This window comes from Crocodylus siamensis, chromosome 3 (assembly GCF_052110815.1).
Source record: "Crocodylus siamensis isolate JL-2025a chromosome 3, ASM5211081v1, whole genome shotgun sequence".
NCBI lineage: Eukaryota > Metazoa > Chordata > Crocodylia > Crocodylidae > Crocodylus > Crocodylus siamensis.
Genome location: NC_143397.1, coordinates 259,786,173 through 259,811,156, shown reverse-complemented (window position 1 = coordinate 259,811,156; position 24,984 = coordinate 259,786,173). Strand labels below are relative to the sequence as shown.

Sequence of the window (24,984 nt, the reverse complement as noted above, 5' to 3'; positions counted from 1 at the left end):
TGTGCTGTGCCCGCTGCTGCGATGTCTGCCTCTCCTGTGTGGGTGGCTTGGGGCACGGGTGGTGGAGGGAGCGGGACCATGCTCGTGCATTTCTGCAGGCTGTTTCTGCCCCAGGAGCGTGTCCATGCTCCCTGCAAGAGAGACCCTGCTGCTTCCACCACCACGCGGCTTCCACCACCAGCGGTCCTGCAGTAGTGGATGGGTGCAGGCACGCCCTGTGTGGGGGGACGGGCCACACGCCAGCCTCCCCTGGCACCGGTACGGCGAGGCGGGACCCTTCTTTCACTGCACGCGCAGGACTTGGCCGTGCACGTGTCAGCCAGCGCTGCCAGGCCTGGCACCTCTGCAGTTCTTGCTCTGGTGAGGGGAAATGTTTCTGGCTGTTTTCCTCGCCCTGACACCCCCGGGGGCAGGTTGCTACATCAAGCCATTGGCTGCGGCACAGAAATCTGCTCTGGAGTTCCCTGCACGCTGGGAGGACGACGGGCAGAGAAACCCAGACAGCTCCCAGCAGTTCAGATGCATGTCCCAGGATGCTGGGACCAGAGGGGCATGGCTGAGCCAGGCCATGCTGCCGGGTGGCCTCTGTGAAGCTCAGCAAGACGGACAGGGGCGCAGAGTCACCTGTGCCCACAGCAGTAGTCCCTGGGCACAGCAGCTGAACACACTCCCGCTGTGTCAGGGTTGATGGTAGTTTTATGAAGAGTTTAGATGATGAGTCTGTCTAAGGTGGTTTGGACAGGGCTGATCCTGCCTCGGGCAGGGCTCAGACAAGATGTGGTGGTCCTTTCCAGCCCCACTTCGCTGTGATTCTGCAGCCAAAAGATCATGTGTTGGCGTGCACATGCTGCCCATCTTGAGAGGTATGCGTGCTTCCCGTTACCAGCCGTGTTTCTTGCTGGTGGGGATGGTGTCACCGGCACCAGGCTGGCCAGGGCCTGTGTCTCCAGCTCCTCTGAGCCTTGGCTGTCTGGCACCTCTCTGACCTTGGAGTCTTGACCATTGCCTGGTCAAAGGTTGCCCTCGTACCTGTTGCGATGCCCCTGTATCTGGCACCCCTGCCATGATCCTGGCCTGCTCCTCGTAGTCAGGAGCTGAAGTCGGGTTTCTGCCTGCTGGTAGCTGCCTCCAAGGGCCCTGTTGGAGCAGCCCCGCAAGGCAAGCCATGGCATGGCACTGTCCCAGACCTCGAAGCCTTCTGGGATGTGATGGTTTCCTTGATACCGTATCCTGGTGGGCTGCGTTCCCAGCGGCTCTCTGGGCCTTTGCGTCTCCCCAGAGCACAGGAAAGGCAGGTCTTGGAGCTAGAGCGGTGAGCAGCAGGCTTCCCTGGTGATACCAAGGGCACAGAGAAAGGTGGTGCACGTGGGCTGTCCAGGCCCTGGGGTGTCCAGCAGAGTAGGATGGGGTCTGGCTACTCCCCTTTCTGGGGAGGGGAGACCCTGGGAGGAAAGACCCTGGAGCAGCAAAAGGTGCAGCCAGGTCAGAGAGGGCACAAAGTAGCTGGAGCCAGGAAGGCTTTGCAAGAAAACAGAAGCTTCCTGCAGTGTTTGATAGCCCGAGACGCTGGTCCCTGATTTTCCTGCGGTGGATCCACTCCTGTGGGGGCAGCTTATGTCACTTCTAGGGGACGCTTGACTTCTCACAGGTTCAGGATCCCTCCGCAGCTGTGAACAACTGGCTTGGGGTGTGTGGGCCTCGGTTCTCCCCCCCGCAGGGGGCTGGGAGCTGAGTGATGTCTGTGCAGCACGTTCCAGCCCGCTCCCTGTGCGCTGTGAGTTGTCACTGGCGACCCTCTTTGTGTCCCCTTCTGCCCCTGCAGCGAGGTGTGCTGGAGAAGAGCCCAGGGTTGTGAGTGCTTGTCTGCATTCAATGCAGAGGCTGCAGCCCAGGCTGTGCCAATGCTCCTGCTGGCACCAACCCCACAGGGTCTTGCCCCTGCGCTCAGGCTCTGCCCCGCGCTGCACTGGGGCAGGGAGGGATTTTCCCCCTTGGTCAGTTGGTCTGGATGAGGGGGTTGCCTTCCGCTGCAGTGGGGGGGCATGGCCTCTGCCTGGGATCCCTCAGGTGCATATTAATGCCCTTGGCAGCAGCTGGATGTTGGCTGCCATGTGCCCCCTGCTTTCCCGGTGGTGGGGTCAGGTGTAACGTCTGGGCATTTCAGGTTGACGATAGTTTTGCTAAGGGTTAGATGATGGATCTAGGGTACTTGGAAATGACTCCCTGGGCGGTGAATGATCCAGAGCAGCTCATAGCACCGTGACGGTCTCGCCCTGCACTCCTCTCTGCTGCAGCAGGCTCTGTTGGGCTTGCGGAGAGCGCACTGCCTGCCCGTGGCGCATCATCCTTGTGCCAGTGGCTGCCAGCTTTTCCATTTCGTGCTCTTTACGAGCACCCGCAAGTTGCCAGTAGCATTAGGTGCACCATGAGGCCGGGGGGTACCCCATCCCGCTGCCTCTGGGCCTCGCTGTTAGCACTGTGGGAGTGCGGCCGTGTTTTCCCAGGCAGTGGTTCTTCACCTGCACCCCTGTGGGAGCCAGTTAGGGCAGCACCGCTTGCCCCCCTGCCACGCACCAGTGCTGCCTTCACTGTCCCCCCATGCTTGCTGAAGGCTGGAGGACCCGCACTGGGAGTCTGGAGGGAGGTGGGTCGTGGCTACAAGGGATCGCCCGCCCTGAGGAAGGGATGTGACCTGCACGGGCATCCTCTGTCTGGAGGAGAGCCCCGCTCCTGCCTGGCACCTGAGGAAGGAGCTGGGGTCCTTGGCGGCAGAGCCCTGGAGCCTAGGGGATAAGAGCATGTTAGCTCTGGGCTGCCGGGATGCTCGCAGGCAGGCGATGGCTGTGACTTCTCCAGTGCAGGCGTAGCCGGTTTGCTGGACAGCAGCTCGCCAGGCTGGGATGGTGCCGATCCTTCCCGGCATTGACAGTTCTCAGCCCCATCCCTTGCGGGCCAGCAGCTTCCAGGCGGTAGCAACCGGCTCCGGGAGGCCTTGGCAATGCTGGCTCCTAATTGCTATGGAGTGCTTGAAACTGGAGACTGGCAGAGGGAGGGCCCTGTTCTCGAGTTAACTGGCCCCATGGGTGCCCAGTGCGTGCAACCTGGAGCGGGCAGGGGCGGGCTGCATGCTTTCATAGGCCAGAGAGGGCCGTCAGTTGTGCTGCTGAGCTGCCTTCAAGCAGAGGCCTGGCCTGGGGCCAGCAGCTGTCCTTCATTCCCCTGCACGCACACTGCAGTGCCGCTGACCCGCAGCCACGGGCAGAGGCCTGGGAGGCTCTGGGCAAAGGGGGCCACTGACAGGCGAGAGTGTGTCCGGCCTCCCCCCAGAGCCATCCGTCTGCAGCCCACTCACGCTGGCTCCTTGCCCCCCACCCCTACTTGGCTTCTCGTCCCAGTGCTGCAGTCTGACGCCAACTCCTCTGTATTTATGTTTTAGGGTGACTGAGGCACCGACCCTCCGGCCGTGGAAGCATGTCGGGGCCCGTGCCGAGCCGAGCCAGGGTCTATGCGGACGTGAACACTCAGAGACCCCGCGAGTACTGGGACTACGAATCGCACGTCGTGGAATGGGGGTACGAGCGGGAGCCCGAGGGAGGTGGCGCGGGGGGCTGGTTCCCAGGGCTCACCACGGCTTTGCTCGATGTCTAGCGCTCCGGCCCGTGGTACGTCAGCTGCATCGTGGCCTCCAGGTGCACGTACTCCCACGCAGGGGCCTGAGCTTGGAGACCTGCATCTGTACGGAAGAATCCTTGTAATAAAGATACGTCGCTCTTGACTAGGGTTGTTCACCCGCAGGTCTCGGAAGGTTTTACAAAGGAGCTGAGTACCATTATTGCCATTTGACATATGGGGAAATTGAGTCACAGCAGCAGAGCAGGGGATAGAGGCCAGTGTGGTGTGTGCTGGCCATCCTGGGAGTTGGCGGCCTCCGGAGGGGTGTAGCATTGGCCAGCTTTTAAGCGCCTCAGAAAAAGGGGCTGCTTTTATTGAGGGGCTTTAGAGCTGGGTGTGGGCGCCTGCCTCGGGTCCGCATCCGAGCCCCTCATGCTCAGGCTGGGTTTTGGGTTCTACAGGTGGAAAAAGGCAAAGACCTAGAGAGGGAAAAGACATTTTTTCCGGGCTGGCTGTGGAGGCCCCGTGCTGCGAGCCAGGCCAGCCCTGTCGGCAGGCAGGGCGTTTCCCGCAGCCGCTCTGCGATGGAGCTGTAGGACAACCAGCCAGCTGCCTCGCTTGTCGTGACCCCGGGGCAGGTGGCCCCACTCCCATCACGTCTACCCACCACGGGGCAGAAAGTGGTGCTGGCAGCCAGTGGCCTGTCTGCATGGGGCTTCCTCGGGCTGCTGGCGCCAGCAGAGCTGGCGATGATCACGGCAGCAGGAAGCATGGACGTGTCCTGGGGTGGTTTGGGCCTCTGAAAGACAAACCCAGAAATCTTTGGCTCAGCTCCTGTGCAGCCCCGAAGGTCAGGGATGGTCTGAAGTGAACAAGCCATCAGAGAGAGCAGCCGGTCTGGTGATGAGGGGTCGAGGGCAGAGGATTGGAAGGCATAAATGGAGAGCTGGCTGGGAGAGCCTGTTCCCAGCCCCTGCCTTGCTCCCAGGTATGAGCACCAGGGGCTTTGGGCTGGGAACGCTGCGCTGAGCAGCCTCAAGCGGCTCTCTCCCTCTGAGTGGGTTACGGGCAAAATAAACTCTGTGGTTGAATCCATGTGAGCTGCTCCCCAGGCCCAGAGCAAGCCCTGCTGTGCCGTGAAAGACAGCTCCATGCTGCTGGCAGCATGGGCCAGTGGTGTCACAGCACCGTAAGGGGCAGGATGAGGCCCCCCCACTTCGTCCACCCCCACAAACACAGCCAGAATTTCCCTTGTGAGCCCTGGCGGGTCCCAGTGACCTAGAAAGGGAAAGGGACTTGAGCCATTTCCCAATCTGCTGAGCCAGCCAGACCCCCGGGGAGCCTAATCCACGGTCCTGAATCTCTTCCGTGATGATAATTCTGCATCCTGCCTTGGCAGCCTGCTCCTCCCTCATGCTGCTGACCCTGAGTTTTCCCATGTGGCAGGTCCCCCCTTGCCCACCAGCACCCAGCCCACCCTGCTTGCCTTTCCCACTATTTGCTGAGCATAAAATTAGCAAACAGAAAGGAGCTGCCTGGCGCGGTGGGTCTGCGCAGCTCTTGGGGCTCCAGATGCTGACGCACAGGCCCCTCTGTCTGTCTCTGGGATTCAGCAGCTTGCCAAGCTGCACTTTCTCGCCTGCCGTTCCCTCCCCTCGTTTACCCATCCCGGATCTGCGGGGGCTCTCCGCCTTCCTCCCCGACGTAGCAGAAATAATTGCCCATGCTTTTGCTGCTTCCCCTCGTCCTGTCAGGGGAATTTCATCAGGCCGCGGTGATCGGCGTGCATGCACATTCTCTGGGTGATGCTTATCCCACTCTTTCCGGATCTCCCTTCGTTAGGAAGATTATTTTTACAGTGCCGCAGGTGCTTACAGCCCCTTCTAGACAAATGAAAACCGACAGGTCCCTGGCCGGAGGAGTGGGCTGTTAAGCGGTAGGCCGGCCTCTGCCTGGGGAAGGGCTGGACTCGCCATCACTGGAGGGGTTCAAGAAGAGGTTGGACAGCCGCTGGGGCAGGGATGAGCTGGGGCCGCGATGTCCGGAGCGCTCAGTAAAGAGCAGCCGTTGGAAGCCCAGGACTGCCCCCGCGCCCTCATGGATCGCTGGGAGACCATGAGAAGAGCCCTGCAGCCCCGAGCAGGTGGATGTGGAGGGGACCAGGCTCAGCAGCAGAAGGACCAGGGCTCTCTGACTGGCTTAGTTAGGAAGACGGTTAAAGGCTGTGGGACAGGGTTATGGAGGGGGTACAGACGAGGGGAGTCCTGGCTGTCCCCTGAAAGGGGCTGATGTGTGGCTGTCCCCAGGCTGCGAGCAGAGTGGCGGGGATTTGGTTTTCCCCCGGTTTCTGGGCCTTGCTGCGTGGAGCCAGGAAGGAGTCCTTTCCCCTCCTGTTGCTACCTGTCAGGGGTTTGGGGTTTTTTTCCCCCCAACCTTTCGTTAGCAGCTCTAGGTGCTGCTGCAGCCCGAGCTGGGGATGGGGCTGGGCTGTGCCAATGCTTCAGCTGGTACCAACCCTGCAGGGTCCTGGCTACAGGGTCTTGCCCCTCCGTTCAAGGTCAGACCAGCACCATGTTTGGGGTCGGGAAGGAATTTCCCCCCTGCTCAGACTGATCTGAACTGGTGGGGGGGTTTGCCTTCCTCTGTAGTGCGGGACACAGGGATCTCTGGAGTGCATTTTAACCCTCTCAGCAGCAGGGCACTGACTTACCGGGGGCAGGTCCGGGTGCCCTGCCTTGTGGTGGTGCGACAGGGTTCATCACATAGTTTTGCTAAGAGGTTGAACCACGGATTTATTTCTGTGGGGCAGTTTGGACAGAGCTGCTCCTGCCTCAGGCCGGGGGTCAGACTAGATGTGACCTCCCGGCCAGCCTGATGTCTCTGATTCTGATTCCCCGGGCACATCCCTCTCCGCTGCTTGGGAGCAGGGTGGGTGAAAATCAGTCATTTTTTAAAATTTAAATCAGATTTTTTAAAATTTAATCCTATTTTTGGTTTGTTTTTTGTAATCGATAAACCGATATAAAGATAGTTTTAATTTAAGACATGTTAAAGCTCAAAGATATCATCATGGAATAGGGTTTATTACTGCTAATGATATACCATTTGAGGCAATATATTCATATAAACCTTTTAGAAAAGTTTTATAAATAGGTTACAACAGGCCATGGACTATATTGGGGCAAAAATTTATGGGGTTCCCAGAGGTTCCTCTAGGGATTAGTAAAGAGTAAAGAAAGGCACTCTACCCAGTGAGACTCAATGCTCAGTCTACTCTACACGATCCCATTAAGCATCTCTGTGATGCTGAGTTTGTTTTAGAAAAGCTGGACAAGAACAAGTCCATGGGCTGGATGGGATGCACCCGAGGGTGCTGAGGGATTTGGCTGATGTGATTGCAGAGCCGCTGGCCATCATCCTTGAAAACGTATGGCAGTCAGGAGAGGTCCCAGATGATTGGAAAAGGGCAAACATCTTTAAGAAAGGGAAGAAGGATCCAGGGAACTGCAGACCAGTCAGCCTCACCTCTGTCCCTGGAGAAATCATGGAGCCGGTCCTCAAGGAATCCATTTCTAAGTACTTAGAGGGGAAGACGGTGATTAGGAAAAGTCAGCATGGATTCATCGGGGGCAAGTCTTGCCTGACCAGCCTGATTGCCTTCTATGACGAGGTGACTGGCTCTGTGGATGCTGGGAGACGGGTGGATGTGATAAACCTTGATTTTTACCAAGGCTTTTGATATGGTCTTCCACAGCATTCCCCAGGCAAGCTGAGGAAGTCCGGGCTGGATGAATGGACTGTAAACCAGGGGCTTCGGGCTCAGAGAGTAGTAATCAATGGTTCATGTCTAGTCGGCAGCTGGTATCAAGTGCAGCGCCCCAGGGATCGGTCTTGGGACCACTTTTGTTCAGTATTTTCATCAGTTACCTGGAAGGTGGGCTGGAGTGCACCCTCAGCACGGTTGCAGATGACACCAAGCTGGGGGGAGCAGTAGATCTGCTGGAGGGCTGGGCTAGGATTCAGAGTGACCGCGACACGTTGGAGGATTGGGCCACAACGAATCTCATGAGGTTCAACAAGGAAAAGTGCAAAGTCCTGCACCTGGGAGGAGCAGTCCCCTGCACTGCTGCAGGCCGGGGCCGATGGGCTGGGCAGCAGCTCTGCAGAAAAGGACCTGGGGGGACAGGGGACAAGAAGCCGAACAGGAGCCAACAGTGCGCCCTTGGTGCCAAGAAGTTACCGGCATCCTGGGCTGCATTGGTAGGAGCGTTGCCGGCAGATCGAGGGCAGTGATTCTTCCCTCTGTTCAGCACTGGGGAGGCCACATCTGGAGTCCTGTGTCTGGTTTTGGGCCCCCGCTACAGAAGGGATGTGGACACATTGGAGAGAGTCCAGCAGACAGTAACAAAAATGGTTGTGGGGCTGGAGGATGGGACTGGAGAGGAGAGGCTGAGGGACCTGGGCTGATTTAGTTTGGAGAAGAGAAGATCGCGGGGGATTGAGCAGCAGCCTTCATCTCCCTGCAGGGGGGCTGCAAAGAGGATGGAGCTGGGCTGGTCTCAGTGGTGACAGAACAAGGAGCAATGGGCTCAAGCTGCAGCAAGGGAAGTTTAGGTTAGATATTGGGAAGAATTTTCTCACTAGGAGGGTAGTAAAACACTGGAACAGGCTCCCCAGAGAGGTGATGCAGTCCCCATCCTTGGAGGTGTTTAAGACCCAGGTAGACAAAGCCTTGTCTGGGATGATGTAGCTGGGGTTGGGGCTGGGGCTGGGGCTGGTCCTGCTTGGAGCAGAGGGTTGGACTAGATGTGGCCTCCTGAGGTCCTTTCCAACCCTCATTTTCTATGGATCTGTGATTCTATGGTCCTGAGACTGTGGATTTGTTTCTCCAGAAGTAACAGTGATATGTGAGATGAGAGATAACACATCTGATGACCCACTCATCAGTCCTTTTGTCTCTGCAAGTTTGTGAGCCCAGAGTCAAGCCCTCACCTCTCTCAAACTGCAAAGTTTCAGAAGTTAATTGAGTAAAGGATATCTCACAAAATGAATGCACTTTTTTGTAGAAAACAATGATTAAATCGAGGCTTCCTGGCCAGTGATTAAATCATGATTTAAATCGATTTGGTTTAAATCTAATCCACCCTGACTTGCAACCTCCCAGAGCCTGGTTAGAGATGGGGAAACTGAAGCACCGAGAGAGGGAGCAACTTGCCCAGAGCCCCCCAGCAGTGCAGCTGAGGCAGAACTCGGGCATCCCGGCGTCACCCATTTCCCAAAGGCGAGCGCGCCAGGTTGTGAACTGCCAGCCGCATTTTGCTCGGCGCAGAATGCGTTTCCCCCCAGGGCTCTGGCCGGAGTCCAAATGTGTCACTGTTTCCTTCCTGCCTGAAATGGTCCTCGCATTTCCTTACGGACACGCGAGCGACCTTGCGAGCTGCCTGCAGACTCTCCCGTTCCAGAGCTGGCTTAATTTTGGTGACGGGGGACGCGTTCCCTGTTAGCTTGTGCAGTGGTCTGTAAACGTCTCTAGCTCTCCTGTAGGGAAGGAAGGGGTGCCCTGGCTGGTAGGGTTTCTTTGCCATGCCAGCCAGCTCGTCACCAGTCCTAGAGTATGGGGGTCAATTCCTGGAGCTCCATCGGCTATATAACAGCTCCCCGAACCTCTTGACCTGCCCAGTCGTTGGGAGAGCCGCTCTCTGGAAATTGCGCTGACCCGGTCTTCCCCCCTTCACCTTCCCTTCTCTCCTCCTTGTGCAGCAACCAAGATGACTACCAGCTTGTGCGGAAGCTCGGGCGCGGCAAATACAGCGAAGTCTTTGAAGCCATTAACATCACCAACAATGAGAAAGTTGTGGTGAAAATCCTCAAGGTGGGTGCGTCAGGTTGTTCCCTGGGCCTTCATGAGGTGCCGCTGATCGCTGCGGGGTGGCTGCTGGGCTGGGGAGGCCTTTTAGTTGCCTCTCCTCCCTCCGCCCACCCCGGTAGAGACCTGCTGTGATGAATGGAGCAGGTGGAAGGAGGCTCCATGCATTGAAACCACATGTGCCCTCGTCTGTTTCTCATTTACTCTGCGCTCACTGCCATGGCTTTTGTGGCTGGGGGTGTCCGTTTCCACTCAGCTTCTGCCCTGCCAGGAGGTGTGGAGGGGACGGTCCCTTGCACAGGGCTGCATGTGCCATCCAGAGGCCAGGGCCCTGCTCCTGCTGAGATCCAGGGTGGGTTTGGCCATGATACACTTGGCCAGAGCGACTTCTGTTTTCCCCGTGGTGCTGCCCTCCACTCTCACGTTTGCTGTCTCCCTCCAGTATCACATGGGCGTTCATGGGGACTTTGGGAGGTCAGAGACGTTCCCCCTCCCGTCCCTCCATCCCACAAGCAGTGCAGCAGGCCCAGTAGTTGGGACCCAGGTGCTTGAAGCCCCTGGGCCAGTAGCAGTGCAGGGCCCCACCTCCAAGAGGAGCCTCAGCCACCCCCAGGGTGAGCAAGCACAGCACCTGGCAGAGCAGTCTCATGTCCAGTCATTGTTCCTGTGGCCGCAGAAGGCAGGAGTAACTGCAGCTGCCTTCCCAGGGGAGGGCGCAGACCGATCGGGGTGCCCCAGCTCTGAGCAACACCTGGCTCACCGTGAATCTTTGTGACCCATCTCCCTCTTTTGCTGGGTTCCTGTCCCCTGCCCAGGCCATGTGGGCAGGGAGCCAGAGGCCTGACTGCTGCTCTCTCTTCCTCCTCTTTCTTTCTGTAGCCAGTGAAGAAGAAGAAAATCAAGCGAGAAATCAAGATCCTGGAGAATCTGCGTGGAGGCCCCAATATCATCAGCTTGCTAGATATCGTCAAAGACCCCGTGGTGAGGCACAGGCACAGCCGAGGGCAGCGGCAAGGGCTGCAGTGGGTGGGCAGTGGCAGCAGCCCTGGGGAGCGATGGACCAAGCTAGGCCAGTGACGTGGACATGTGCATGCAGTGCACGCAGAGCCCAGCACATGGGCCTAGAGGGCTCCCCTCCAGTTTCCTGCCTGGTGAAACTCCCAGGGACCCTTTGGGTGGGAAGTCCCAGAGCTGGGTGCTGGCTGTGGGGCGAGGAGCTGCTGCATGGGGGCCTGTCACCGAGCCCCGGCAGCTCTACGACCTGTCTGCAGGACTAACCTGCTTCCTTTCCTCCCCATGCCTCGGCGTCCTGCAGTCTCGCACGCCTGCCCTCGTCTTCGAGCACGTCAACAACACAGACTTCAAGGTGAGTGGCACCAGCCAGCTGCAGGCCGTCCTTGTGATTTCAGGCCAATGCAGAGAGCGCTCCCAGCACCCCCCCAGCGTGGGAGGGCATATGCTGTGGAAATGGAGCTTGTTGGGGGCTTCCTGCCCAGGATTCAACTTGTGTCCAGCCCCATGCAGCCTCAGGTAGGGATGGATGGGTCCTAGCCAGCCGGGACCCTACAGCTGAGTCTAGCCCAGCCCAGAGCACGTGGTGACTGGAACCTTCCCACTGTCACCAGCTCCCTCGTGGGTCATTGCTGTGAACTGGGGGATGTTAAATTTTGAGGAGTGATCTGTAGGATTTGCTGCCTCATGGGGTCCCAGCAGCCTGGCCTGCCTGCTGCTCAGACGCCGGCCCAGCCAGAGTTGCGCCTGCATCTGACGGTGGCCATGTGCGCAAGCGTCACTCCAGATCTGTCGACAGCTCAGCTGGTTAAGTGCTGCGTTATCTGAGCCTCTGGTGGACAAGTACATGGGGCAGGGAAGGGGCCTCGTTGCTGGGCCTCTCCACCCTGGGTTCCTATTTCTCCCTGTGAGTTTTGTTTTCACTGCTGATTGCACACGAAAGCACTCGTCTCCTTGATGCTACCCTGAAACCTCCTCTTGTGAGGACTGTCCCACTGGTGCCATCCTGCCCTCTCCGGGTCTGGCAGGAGTCGTCCTGTAGCTTTTTCCCATCCTCCCTCCATGTCCTGGGTCTGATCCCACCCTAATCGGGGTCTGTGGCATCTCGGGCCATGTTCTACAGCCACGTCATGGTGTGGGGAGGAGGTGGCTTCAGCTCCTCTTGTGGGTCACAGATGTTCCTGGTCAGTCTCTCCTGGGGCACACAGTCATCACTGTGGTCTTTTGGAGGAAGGATACAACTTTTCAGAGCCTGGACTGACCAAGATCTAGTCCTCTGAGAGATTGTCTCCCCCTGGGACCCACCAGTGGATATCCCCAGTGGGCTAGCCAGTCCTAGAGCGCCTGGGCCTGAGATCTCACTACAGAAGCTGTGTGTGAGAGAGAGACTGCAATTACAGTGGGGGCTAGTGAGGCACCTGATTTTGCCATGTGCCAGATGGACCATGGTGCTCCTGTCCCTGGCTGTGATGCCAGGGCCCCGTCTCAACGAGCCAGTATAGTGCCACGCACTGAATGCCTGTAGCATTTCACTGACCGCCCCTGCAATCCCTCCCCACAGCAATTGTACCAGACGCTCTCGGACTTTGACATCCGGTTCTACATGTACGAAATCCTCAAGGTAAGCTCCCCCAGGGACAGGAGTCCTCATCCGTCCTCCTGGGACCTCCGTGCTCCTCACGTGAAGGCAGTGGGGTGGGAATGGCAGCTGCTTGACCACCAAGCCCCTCCTTGCAGCAGTGTCTGGCAGGCTGATCCCAGCCAGGGCAGGGGAGGGCAGCGTGGAGCTCAGTGCTCACGTTGGATAGGACGTGCGGGTCCCAGAGTCGCTGCTGTGGGAGGAGTTGCCTGCTTCCCTTTCCCCACCCCTCGGTGCTGACCTGCTTGCTGGCTCCTCTTGGCTTTCCATGCAGGCAGCTGGCATGGGGAGCCGTGATGGAGCAGGGAGTCTTCTCAGACTTGGAGGGAGAAATCTGTGCTTGTGCTAGGCATTGCCTGTCCAGCCATGGCTGGCCAGGGTCCCCTTCAGCACTCCACGTCCCAGGTGCCACGGGTGGGGAGAAGCATGTAGAGCCCTCAGGCCTCACTGCAGTGGCTGATTCCCCTACAAGCTCTGGGTCTTTCCCCCTCCAGCCACCTCGTGTTTGGCTCCATGTGCAGCTGGGGTCTGACCGCACCTCTGTCCTGTCCGCAGGCCCTGGATTACTGTCACAGTATGGGCGTCATGCATCGAGACGTCAAGCCACACAACGTCATGATTGACCATGAGCACAGAAAGGTACAGTGGGGGCTGCTCCCTCTGAGCGTCCCCAGCCGGGTGCGCCCTCTCCTCCAGCCAGTGCCCACGGCTGCTGCTAGTCATGCTGCTGGGCAGCACCAGGGAACAACTGCGGTTCAGATCCTTGCTGCTGAGCTGGTTGAGTTAGAGAGGAGGCGACCTGCCCTCCTGCAGCATCCATGAGAAGCAGCAGGGAGGCTTCCGCCCACACGGGACGTGATCCAGCTACCAGCCGTGTCCATTAGGCGCCCTCGCAGTTACTCCTGCACACTCGCTCACAAGAGCGTCAGCAGGGCCACGCTGGGTCAGACCAATGGTCCATCTCACCCAGTGTCCTGTCCCTGACAGTGGCAGGCGTGGATGCTGTAGAGGGGGAGCACTGAACAGGATTTTGAGTGATCCATCCCCTATTCGGTACCATCTCTGGCATCCACCATCATTGGGTTCTCAATGCCAAAGGAAACATCTCCCCTCCAGTCTGTTCAATGGGCATTGATGGGTCTATCAGCCATGGATTTACCCAGTCCTGCGTTAAGCCTGGCTCTGCTCCCTACCTCCTGGACCAGTGAATCCCACACATTCACTGCCAGTGCATGTTGCTTCACAAAAGTCCTGTCTCTTAGTGTTAAACCTGCCTCCTGCTCGTTTCAGTGGGTGCCCCGTGGTTTGAGTGCTCTGGGAACAGTTCCCTGTTCCCTTGATCCACGGCCTTCCTGATCTGTCCTCTCCTGCCTCAGCCTTCTCCTTTTCAAACGGAAGTCTGAGCCTTTTCATTCTGCTACGTCCTTTTGGAGATGGGGGGACCAGCACCACTCACATGTCTCCTCATCCTCCCGGGGCTTGTTGTTCTCACCTCACCTGCATCTATAAGCAGATGATTATAAATGGAGCAGCCGCTTGGTCAGCTGGGCTTTACTAGCTCGGCTGCAAACCTGCACCCTGTTGCCTCAATGCCTCCAAGCCTCCCGATCCTCAAGGGGCCAGGCAGCTCACAGCCCTTTCTCCTGTACTGCCTTGGCGCCTCTGTGTTCACATCAGGTCCCTCTTCCTCCCATGAGTGACACAGCCGCAGCTGAAAGCTCCCAGGGCTGGTCTGACAGGCAGCAAGCAAAGGGCCAGAAGCAGCCCTGCCTTTGCTGGCACGGGTTCCCTGCAGATGCCGGCCAAGGCAGGGGTGTGGATATGCAGCTGTGTCCTGTTTGTTTGGGGATACAGGTGCCCATAAAACCCACACCTGCCTCTCGTAAACCACCTTTTATTTGCCACCTGTTTGTTAGGAACTCCGGGCTTGTAAATGGAGCGTTAGTTTGCTCTCGGGGTCTTTGTAGTGACCTGCCGCCTGGGACCCGAATGCACTGGACTTCAAAGCTCACGGTGCCGTGCAGGGCATGCCCTCCTGGGCAGAGCCACTTCCAAGGGCTGTAGACTGCCCTGGCAGGATTGGAGGGAGCATTGACCCTGTCCTGGACCCCAGGCTCTCCAGCTCTTCCCCTCCCTCCTGCCAGGGCTGGGAAATTCACCTGCTCGGACTCACCACTTTTCTACCCACTTCACTTCAGTGTCCACTGCCCCCACCTGGCTGCATGGACTTGCAGATCATTTTCCCCTCTACCTGTATCTGTTCCCTGAGTGCTCCCCTGCACTGCAGGCTTGTTGGCACAGTTTACAGCAATGGGGTTAGAAGGGAACTCAGCTCATCCAGGCTGTCCCCTGCTCAGGACAGGAACAAGCCCTCATGCTGAGTGTGCTCAGGCGCAGTGGTCTCTGTCCTGACCCTGGCAGCAGCCTAAGCTGAAGTCACCAACACATGGTGGCTAGGTCCCTGCCCTGGGCTGAGAACTAAAGCCCTCAGCAGTGACCAAGTTTTGCGAGCAGCGAAGTGATTAGGATTCTTAATGCAGACACTTTTGTTGATACCCTACCCCCAAAAATCACCAGATCTGGTGGCAATGTCACTAAGCAAGCAGCAGCACTGGGACCCCTGTGCTACAGTGGGCTGTAATGGTGCATGCCCTCACTCTCCTTCTCTCCCCGCAGCTCCGCCTGATAGACTGGGGGCTGGCTGAGTTTTACCACCCCGGGCAGGAGTACAACGTTCGGGTGGCCTCCAGATACTTCAAGGGACCAGAGCTCTTGGTAGACTACCAGGTACGTCATGCAGCAGAGCAGTCCTGTGCGTGTGAACGCAGATGATGCACTTGCCAAAGTGAGAGCAGACACCCAGCAAGGTGTTGAGGCAGTCCAGCTGGGTGAGGCCAAAGTGAGGGAGAAGTGAAGAGCATACGTGGGTGCAACACAGCTAGAAGGGCCTCTCCGGATGCAGGGATGGGAGGGCTGGGTGCAGCATGCCTGGCTGGCTGTCTCCTGCTCCTGGCAATCTGTGGGCTGTAGAAGGGCCCATGGGACCCAGAGCCTGGATGCCCTGGGCCAGCGGCCCTTGGAACGGGAATCTGCTGGGAGCAGAGGGGCCCCGGGTCCCTGGAGCTGGAGAATGGGGCATGTTCTCTCTTAGGCCCGTGCCCTCTGGCCCCGGGGCTTGGACCTGCTGCCACCTCTCACCTCTCTCCCCCCGGCTTTTCCAGATGTATGACTACAGCTTGGACATGTGGAGCTTAGGCTGTATGCTGGCCAGCATGATCTTCCGGAAGGAGCCCTTCTTCCACGGCCATGACAACTACGACCAGGTGAGCTGTGGGCCTTGTCCTCTGCCTCCCCTGAAATCGCAGCTCCGCACTCAGAGGCAGGCCTAGGACAGTGGCCAGCCATCACAGCCAGTCTGCAGCCACTGCACAGAGTGGGACAGTGGTGTCACCCCAGACACCCACTTGCTGTGGGCTGTCCTCCTCCACCCCTGGTCCCCTCTGCCAGGGGCTTTGTGTGCCCCTCCTCCCCTGCTTGGGAGGTCGGTCAGTCTGGATGTCCATCCACCTGGCTCAGCTGGGAGCACGAGCAGGGACCAGACAGGTGCATGCTAAACCTGCAGTCCTTACCAGGGACGCCATCGCACAGACCTCTGCATTGCTGCTTGAACCTAAGACTCAGCCATACAGAGGGGAAGCGCTCCCCACATCCATCCACCCCCTCCCGTTTTCCAGTCCCCCAGATTAGTAGGGCCAAGCCCACCGGGGACTGGGACGTTCTTGAACTCTGGGGGTTGGTGGGTGGCAGCGTCCTGAAGCTGTGGTATCACAGGCAGACACAGGCAAGGGAACTCATCAGCTTAGGCCACACATGCCAGTGCCCTGAGCCCCAGGATATCCTGCCCGCGAAGGCCTGGAGGAGCAAAGGTTTCTAGTACCCAGCAGGAAAGGTGGCTGGGGTTGGCCTGCAGCAGGGAACAGCCTGGCCTGGAGCTCCGTGCTTCCCACTTGGCGGCTGGGTCACAGGTGCTGGGCCAGCCTGGTGGGAGGCACTCAGTGCTCTGCTCTCCACCCCCCCAGCTCGTGCGGATCGCGAAAGTGCTGGGCACGGAGGACCTGTACGACTACATCGACAAGTACAACATTGAGCTGGACCCCCGCTTCAATGACATTCTCGGCAGGTGGGTGCTGGCATGGTCAGAGACCCGGCTGTCTTTTCCGGGGAGCCCCCTTGGGGTGCTTGGGCCTGGCTTCTCCCTGCCGTAGGTAGCAAGCAGAGTCTGGCAGTCCCAGCCCGTGTCTGTGCCTCCAGCCTCCTGGCTGTCACTGCTTGGGGTGGAGCCGGCCCCCGCAGCTACCCGAGGTCAGGCCAGCCCCACACACAAAGGCCCTGGCTGCTGTGTTGCTGGGGGGTGTCATTCCCAGCCCAGTACAGAGGTAGGGACCCTCACCCCTACTCGCATGGGCTCCTGGGGGTGGCTGTGGGCAGAGCGCACAGGGAGGCTCTAATACCCAGAGCTGGGCACTGTCTTCCCACCGGTCGAGCCAGCTCTCACCAGCAGGCACGTGGCCCCTTCAGCCATTCAGGTTCTTGCAGTGAATTTTAGCTGGTCCCTGGCCCTGGGCAGCCTCTGTGCTCTGGGTCAAGGAGCCCGTAGCCCTGCTATGCAGGGAGCGTCCTCCTAGCCTGGCTCCAAAAAGCAGGCTCCCGATTTGGCCCGACAGGGTAGAGGGTGCATGTCATGGGGGGACACAGGGACGGGGGCTCAGGTTGGCTCTGGCCCTCATAGACACTCCCGCAAGCGATGGGAGCGCTTCGTGCACAGCGAGAACCAGCACCTGGTGAGCACAGAGGCACTCGACTTCCTGGACAAGCTGCTGCGCTATGACCACCAGACACGGCTCACTGCCCGGGAGGCCATGGAGCACCCCTACTTCTGTGCGTATGCCGCGCGCCCACAGATCCCACACCCTGCCCTGTGTCTCGGTCACGGCCTCCAGCGCCTCTCTCAGCCCCCGGGCCCAGTCCCTGCCCCATTCCCCAGCAGCCTGGACACCAGTGGGCCCAGAGAGGTAGCGTGTCCCAGCCCACAGGCTCCTAGGGCCATGCCGGGGACCCTCATCCTCCAGCAAGGCCACATCCATGCTGCTGGGGCCCAGCTCCCTGCCTCATGGAGTGCTCCTGTCATGCAGACTGTGTAGCTGTATGGCACGGCCTGTGCCCGGGCTCCTTGCATCCCCCTGGCCTCTTTGTCCCAGCAGCTGCCCACCCCTCTGCGGCTGCTGCCCCACCAGGACCCTGCTCCCCTGGCTGTCTGGCTCTGGAGGCTGAGAGCTGTTGTGTCCCTCCGTGGCCTGGGAGCCTCGCATTTGCTGACACACTTCTCTCTGCTCTTTGCTGGCAGATCCCATAGCGAAAGACCCTGCACGGATGGGCCCCTCAGCTGGCCTGGCAGCCAGCAACACACCCGTCAGCGCCTCCAGTATGTTGGCAGGTGGGTTCCCGCCTCCCGGACCACCTCGGTGGGTAGCAAGGAGGGCCTTGGGCACCAGACCCCCTTTACTAGCAGGGCCAAGGCATCAGTGCCAGACTGCTGGCCTGGTGCCGTCCCCCAGGAAGGGGGAACAAGATCATGGAGAAATGGGGCTGGAGGGGACCTTCAGAGGGCATCTAGGGAACCCTCTGGCATTGCTCCAGCCAGGTGGCAGCCCAGGGGAGCATCGACCTTCGCAGCAGGGCTTTAGCAGCCTCTTGGGGAAGGGACTGGGGAGCTGTGGGCAGAGTTGGAGGTCACAGCCATGCAGCACTGGGTGTCCGGCTTCCACGGGAGGGACATTCTGGTACCTCCTGTATGGGCACTGGGGACAGGTCGCTAAAAACATCAGCTCAGCAGCCATCCAGCAGGCAAAGAACATGTCGGGGACAATGAAGAGGATTGTAAACAAAGCAGAAAGTATCACAATACCCTTTTATAAACCCACGGGGTGTCCGCGCTGTGAATCCCGTGCCCATCTCTGCGCCTTGCACCTCCAGGAGATAGGAGACCTTGGGAAGATACAGAGAAGGGCACAAGGATGATATGCGACATGCTTAGGGAGAGACTAATGAGGCCAGGCCTGGGCAGTCTAGAGAAGAGATGCCTGGAGGGGCAGGAGAAGAGTTCACAACCCACTAAATGGGGAAGAGAAAGTCCCTGGGATTTATTACTGACTGTCTCTCACCAGACAAGGATGAGAGGTCACATACGGACTGAGCAGGCAGCAGTTTAGCACAAACACCAGGGAGGTCTTTTCCCCCCAACATGGCATTAAAGAGGGGCTCGTGGCCCCAGGCATGGTGGGAGCTGAGAGCTCAGCCATATTCACAAGGTCTTGGACACGTGCGTGCAGGAAAGGGGCGTGGGTGGCTCTGGGGCAGGGAGCGAGGGGCACGGCCTCCGCATCAGCCCTGCCTGGACCTCAGTGCTGGAGGCTGCAGGGGGAGGAACAGGGGAAAACCCTGCTCAGACCCAGTCACTCTCCCTGCAGCTCCGCACTCTGCCCCGTGGGACACGGGGTGGGGAAGGACGGACTCAGGGCCTGACCCAGTAAACATCAGTTCTTATGTTCTTACGTAGGTATTACCTCGATGTCCGCGTCCCAGCCCATGGGCAGCCTGGCCGCTTCGCCCGTCATCTCCTCTCCGAACGCTCTGGGCTCGCCAGTCCCCGCAGCTGCCGGGGTGCAGCCCTGAACTCACGTCGCAACCTCCGGCTTCTCGCACCACTGGGCTCACGCCTGCCTTGTGCCCTCCTGCCCCAGCCCTCCGGGAGCCAACAGCCCATGCCGCCCACCTGCCCGCCTGTGGCCACTGCTCCTGGAGGCAGGAAGCAGGGGAGGGCGCCTCTCTGGAATTTTATTTTTATTTCTGTTGAGTAAGAAAGAAAAGAGCAAAAACTGTAGGTCCCTTTTTTCTCCCCCCTCCCTTCTCTGTGCAGTAACAATATCACGCTCTCTGGCTACGGACAAAAGCTGATCTCTGTCGTGTCTGTGTCGGGGTGAAGCGTCAGCTGCGTTCTTCTCACGAGGATCATGGTTAGTGATGCAGCTACCGTGTAGAAATTTAAAATGGAGAATAAAATTTATTTTCTATGTCCCTAATGGGGCGGCTGGGGTGGTGCCTCGTTGCTGGAAGCCAAAGGCTCGAGGGGGTGCTGTGTGTCCGGGGGCTGCAGGCACCTTTGCTCCTGCTTGCGGGTCCGTCCTCAGCTGGGTAGACTGGCATCCCCCTTGGGGAGGAGAGGCAGCTGCACGGGGCTTGTCACTGCAGCTGCCTGGTCCCAGGGAAGGACAGCAGGTGCTCGTGCTTCTGCAAGGAGCAGCCTGGGTTCTGGTTTCCAGTCCTCCAGCCAAGGCCAGCAGGGATCATTGCCCAGCCCATCATTCAGGCTCCAGGACTCCCACCAAAGACACCTCTGCCCCTGCAGCGTAAAGCGCAGGATCCTGGGGGAGTCAGGGCGTAAGGGACCTCGCAAGGGCATGCCCAAGTCCAGCCCCTGCTCCAGGCAGGATCCTCCATGACTGAACCACCCCAGTGCTGTTGGCAGTGTCCAGGGCTGGAGGTTCCCCCATGTCCCCAGGGGCCTGAACCCCCTCAGTCAGCACCTCCCTCATCTCCATCCTCAGTGTCCCCTTAAGGCCATTGCTCCTTGTCCTGTCCCCAGCAGCCACAGAGAGAAGCCCGTCTCCATCTATACCTGCCCTGCAGGCTTCTCTTCTCCAGACTCAATCCCTCTCGCTCTCCCACGCCTCCTCAGCTCTTGTCTCCCAGCCCCCTGGTCATTCTTGTTGCCCTGCTCTGGACTCTGGATTTCCAATCTACCCCCGTCCTTGATGCGCAGGATGCAGGACTCCGGGGGAGGCCTCCCCAGGGCTGGACACAGCAGGAGAATCACCACACTGGATGTGCAGGTGATACTGCTGCTCATACAGCCCAGCAAGCTTCTGCGGTTTCTTTGCAACAAAAAGCACATTGCAGGCTTCTGTCGAGCTCATGGGCCCCCAGTCACAGAATCATACAGTTATGGCTGGAAGAGACCTCAGGAGGTCACATCTAGTCCAACCTCTGCTCACACCAGGACCAGCCCCAACTACATCATCCCAGACGAGGCTTTGTCAATCTGGGCCTTAAACACCTCCAAGGATTGAGACTGCACCGCCTCTCCGGGTAACCTGTCCCAGTGCTTCACCACCCCTCTGTTGAGAGTTTTTCCTAATATCCAACCTCAACTTCCCTTACTACAGCTTGAGTCCATTGCTCCTTGTCCTGCCATCTGCCCCCACTGAGACCAGCCCAGCTCCATCCTCTTTGCAGCCCCCCGGCGGGGAGGCGAAGGCTGCTGTTCAATCCCCCTCGGTCTTCTCTTCTCCAGACTCAATCAGCCCAGTTCCCTCAGCCTCTCCTCACCAGTCCTGTCCCCCAGCCCCACAACCATTTTCATTGGCAAGAATCGCTGCCCTTGATCTGCTGGCACCGCTCCTCCCAATGCAGCTCCGGATGCCATTAGCCTTCTTGGCACCAAGGGCGCACTGCCGGCTCCTGTTCAGCTTCTTGTCCCCTGTCCCCCCAGGGCCTTTCTGCAGAGCTGCTGCACAGCCCGTCCCCCCCAGCCTGCCCCAGTGCAGGGGATCGCTCCCTCCCCAGTGCAGGACTTTCCCTTTGTCCCTGTTGAACCTCATGAGATTCCTTTTGGTTCAATCCCCCAATTTATCTAGGTCACTCTGAATCCCTGTCCTACTCTCCAGCATATCTACTGCTCCACATCCCATCTTCCAGGTTGTTGAAGACATTGAACAAAACCGGCCCCAGGACCGACCTCAGGGCACTGCACTTGATACCAGCTGCCAGCTAGACATCGAGTCATTGATTGCTACCCCCTGATTCTCTTCTGCATCCTCTATCACCACGTTGCCTCCCCCCTTCACTTTCCCTGCTCCTCCTCTTGTTAACAACATACTTGTAGAAATCCTTGTTACCTTCCACAGCCCTCGGAGCTGCCACTCCAACTGCACTTTGGCCTTCCTGACTTCATCCTTGCATGCCTGAGCACTGCTCCGATACTCCTCCCTGGTTGTTTGTCCGAGTTTCCACTTCTTACAAGCTGCCTTCTTGTGAGTTGGGTCACTGAAGATCTCCCTGCTAAGCCAAGCTGGGCTTCTCCTTTTCTGAAGTGCGGGGTCCTTCACTCTGCTGCTCTCCATCCCACCTTTCCTCAGGATCCTCAACTCAGTCGTCCTGTGGTCGCTGCTGCCTGAGTTCCCGTCCACGGCTACGTTGCCCAAGTCCTTCCCCAGCCAGTATTTGCACGTGCCGTTCTGCCATCGCGTGCGAGGCTTTGCTGCAGGCCTTGTTGGGTTGCATCTCGCTGATTGTGGACCGTTTTTCCAGCAAAGCCGGGTCTCCCTGGATCCCAGCCCTGCCCTCTGCAGCATCCACAACTCCACCCAGCCTGCAAGCTTGCTGGCTCTGCACTCAACCCCATCATCCAAATCATTCACGAAGCTATTAACCAGGACAGAGCCCTGAGGAATCCCCCACATGCTTCATCCTCCCAGCTGGAAATAGCCATTGAGGAGTACCAGTTGAGCCCAGTGGTCCAACCAGTTGTGTATCTGGGTTACAGGACTTTCGTCCTGTCTGAGTTTCCTTTGCTGCGACCTGGGATGTCCTGGGAGAGTGCTGGAAGCCATGCTCGAGTCCAGGTGGAGCACATGCCCTGCTCGCCCCCACCCAGAGCCCATCACCCCGTCCGCGGGGCCATCAGGCTTGACTTGCTCTCGGTGAATCCATGCCGGCTCTCCCTGCAATATCAGCTTGGAGCGGAGCGGAGGCCCGCACAGGCCCAGGGCTGTCCAGTGCGCTCATTAATGATGCAGCTGCTGGAATTGAGAGCTCCTGGAGCAAGTTTGTGGATGACACAAAGCAGGGAAGGATTGTGAGCCCGCCGTTCAGCAGGATCCCGACGGGTTGGGGCTAACGGGATGACGCTGGACATGGACAAACGCACGGTGCCCCCCCGGGCAGAACAAGCAAACATACAGATCTAAAGTGGGGGACTCCTGGCTGGAGGGCAGCAGAGCGGAGAGGGATCCGGTAGATCCAAGACTCAGCGTGAGTCTGCGGCACGACGCAGAAGGTGGCTGTGGGTTCGGGCTGCAGAGACACGGCTCAGGCCTCACCTGGATCCAGGCGCGGTTCTGGGCTCCGGTTTAACAAGGACGTGGAGAAGGGAGGGGGATCGGACGCAGCAACGAACGTGACCGAGGGCTTGGAAGGGAAGTCACAGAGAAGCCGGGCAGGTTCAGCTTATAGGAAAGGCGTTTTGGAGGGGACATGACAGCAAACACCTGTCTGTTTGCATCGTCCAGTGGACGTGGGCTCTGGGGCCCACAGCAAACACCAGCCGGGCTGCCGGGAAGTGGGAAAGCTCCTTGTCTCTTGCTGCAGAGGAGGATGCGGAGCCATGGCTGGAAGCTGCAGCAAAGTCAGTTTAGGCTGGAGATCGGTGTGGGCAGGCAGCGGGAGAGATGCCAGGGGATGGGGGACTCCCCATTGCTGGAGCTAGTCAAGAAGTTGGATAACGATTAATTAGGGATGATCAAGGTGGAGCTCTGCCTAGGCTCCACCCTGGGTATCTGTAAGCCTCAGCGGGCACACGTGGCAGCCAGCAAAGCCCAGAAACCTGGGAAAACCAGACCCCTCCGCTCTGCTCTGCAGCCTGGGGACCCACCTGTCACCCCCTGACTGCACAGCTGGAGCTGCCCCGTCTGTCCCCCTCCGGAAACTTATCCCAGCCCCTCGCATCTTCTTTCCTAACCAAGTGGGTTGAGGAGCTCTGCTTCCTTCTGCTGGTGCTGAGCCTGGTTTCATAGTTTCATCATAGTTTGGAGTCAGACGGGACCTGAATAGATCTAGTCTGACCCCTGCCACTAGCTGGAGCCCACGCTGGGATCGCACGACCCCAGACAGGTGTTTGTCCAATCTCCTTTTGAATTTACCCAAGGTAGGAGCGAGGACCACTGCCCTAGGAAGTTAGTCCCAGATCCTAGCCGCCCTAACAGTGAAACGGTGCCTCCTAATCTCCAACGTGAACCTGTTCTCCGGCAGCTTCGGGCCATTGTTCCTTGTCACCCCAGGTGCTGCTGGGGGGAATAGGGCCCTGCCTATTTGCTGCTGATCTCCCCTAATGAGTTTGTAGGCAGCCACCAAATCCCCCTATAGCCTCTGTTTGCTGAGGCTGAACAGGTTCAGGTCCCGTCGCCTCTCCTTGCAGGCCTGCCCTGCTGCCCCGACCATGCGAGTGGCCTCCTCTGGACCCTCTCCATGCTGTCCACATCCCTCCTGCAGTGCGGTGCCCAGAACCGGACGCAGGACTCCAGCTGCGGCCTGATCAGTGCCACACAGAGGGGGAGGATCACCTCCTTGGACCTGCTCGAGATGCATCTGTGGATGCACGACAAGGTGCGGTCGGCCTTCCTGACCGCGTCCCCACACTGCCGGCCCATGTTCATCTTGGAGTCAATGATGACCCCCAGATCTCTTTCCGCCTCTGTGCTCTCAAGGCGGGAGCTCCCCAGCCTGTCTGTGTGCTGTGGATTCCTTCTCCCAAGGTGCAGCACCCTGCATTTATCTACATTGAAGCCCATCCTGTTACCATCCGCCCACTTCTGTAGATTTCATAGACACTGGGGCTGGAAGGGACCTCGGGAGATCATCGAGTCCAGCTCCCTGCCCAAAGGGCAGGAAGTCAGCTGGGGTCATAGGATCCCAGCAAGATAAGCATCCAATTTACTCTTGAAGGTGTTCAATGTAGGCGCTTGAACCATCTCTGCTGGCAGACTGCTCCAGACCTTGGGGGCTCGGACAGGAAAGAAATTCTTCCTTATGTCCAGCCTGAAACGGTCTCGCAGGAGTTTGTGACCGTTTGACCTCGTCATCCCTTGGGGCACTCTGGTGAACAGATGTTCCCCCAGATCCTGGTGGTCACCCTTGATAAACTTATAGGTGGCCATCAGATCACCCCTGAGCCTACGCTTTTCCAGGCTAAAGAGCCCCGTGGCTCTCAGCCTGGTGTCGTAAGATCTGTTTTCCTGACCTCTGATCATGCGCGTGGCTCTCCTCTGCACTCTCTCAAGCTTCTCCACATCCTTCTTGAATTGTGGAGCCCAAAACTGGATGCAGTACTCCAGCTGCGGGCTCACCAAGGCCGAGTACAAGGGGAGAATGACGTCCCGGGATTTGCTCGAGAAGCATCTATGGATGCAAGCCAGCGTTTTGGTCGCTTTACTAGCTGCAGCATCACATTGAAGGCTCATGTTCATCTTGTGGTCAGTGATGACCCCCAAGTCCCTTTCTTCCGTAAGTCTTCTGTAGTCTGTCTAAATCTGATTGCAGCCTTTCTCTCCCTTCGAGTGTGCCTACCTCGCCCCACATCTTGGTGTCATCGGCAAACTTGGACAAAGTGTTTTCCACCCCCTCGTCCAAGTCGCCGATAAAGATGTTGAACAGTGCAGGCCCAAGGACCGAGCCCTGCAGAACCCCACTGCCCACGTCCCGCCAGGTTGACCTGTCCACCACCGCTCTCTGGGTGCGCCCCAGCAGCCAATTTTTTTCCTCTCCAGCACCTGCCCACTGTGGGCTGCAGGGCTCCTGCAGTCGTGGACTGATGCCCTGGAAAGTCCCCCCCCCCGGTCCTTTTCTGCAGTTGCTGCCCAGCCCCTCACCCCCAGCCTGCACCGGTGCGGGGGATCGCTCCCTCCCCAGTGCAGGACTTCGCACTTGTCCTTGTTGAACCTCATGAGATTTCTTGTGGTCCAAT

At 58.6% G+C, this 24,984-nt stretch overlaps 1 protein-coding gene across 5 annotated transcripts in view; it reads left to right on the top strand.

The window, feature by feature from the left end:
• The window catches only part of LOC149869759 (casein kinase II subunit alpha-like), a 47,214-nt gene extending 27,947 nt beyond the window's left edge, over positions 1-19,267 (top strand). For 4 of the 5 annotated variants that reach the window (XM_090040872.1, XM_090040873.1, XM_090040874.1 and 1 more), the window contains 12 exons: positions 3,437-3,572; positions 9,373-9,484; positions 10,358-10,459; positions 10,794-10,844; positions 12,051-12,110; positions 12,684-12,767; positions 14,805-14,915; positions 15,350-15,451; positions 16,208-16,308; positions 16,918-17,066; positions 17,533-17,622; positions 18,745-19,267. In XM_090040872.1, the coding sequence (XP_089896998.1) occupies positions 3,472-3,572; positions 9,373-9,484; positions 10,358-10,459; positions 10,794-10,844; positions 12,051-12,110; positions 12,684-12,767; positions 14,805-14,915; positions 15,350-15,451; positions 16,208-16,308; positions 16,918-17,066; positions 17,533-17,622; positions 18,745-18,860 (1,179 nt within the window). In that variant the 5' untranslated portion in view covers positions 3,437-3,471 and the 3' untranslated portion in view covers positions 18,861-19,267. The remainder of the gene's footprint in view (positions 1-3,436; positions 3,573-9,372; positions 9,485-10,357; positions 10,460-10,793; positions 10,845-12,050; positions 12,111-12,683; positions 12,768-14,804; positions 14,916-15,349; positions 15,452-16,207; positions 16,309-16,917; positions 17,067-17,532; positions 17,623-18,744) is intronic. The other variant, XM_090040876.1, reaches the window with a different exon arrangement.
• The last annotated feature ends 5,717 nt before the right edge of the window (positions 19,268-24,984 follow it).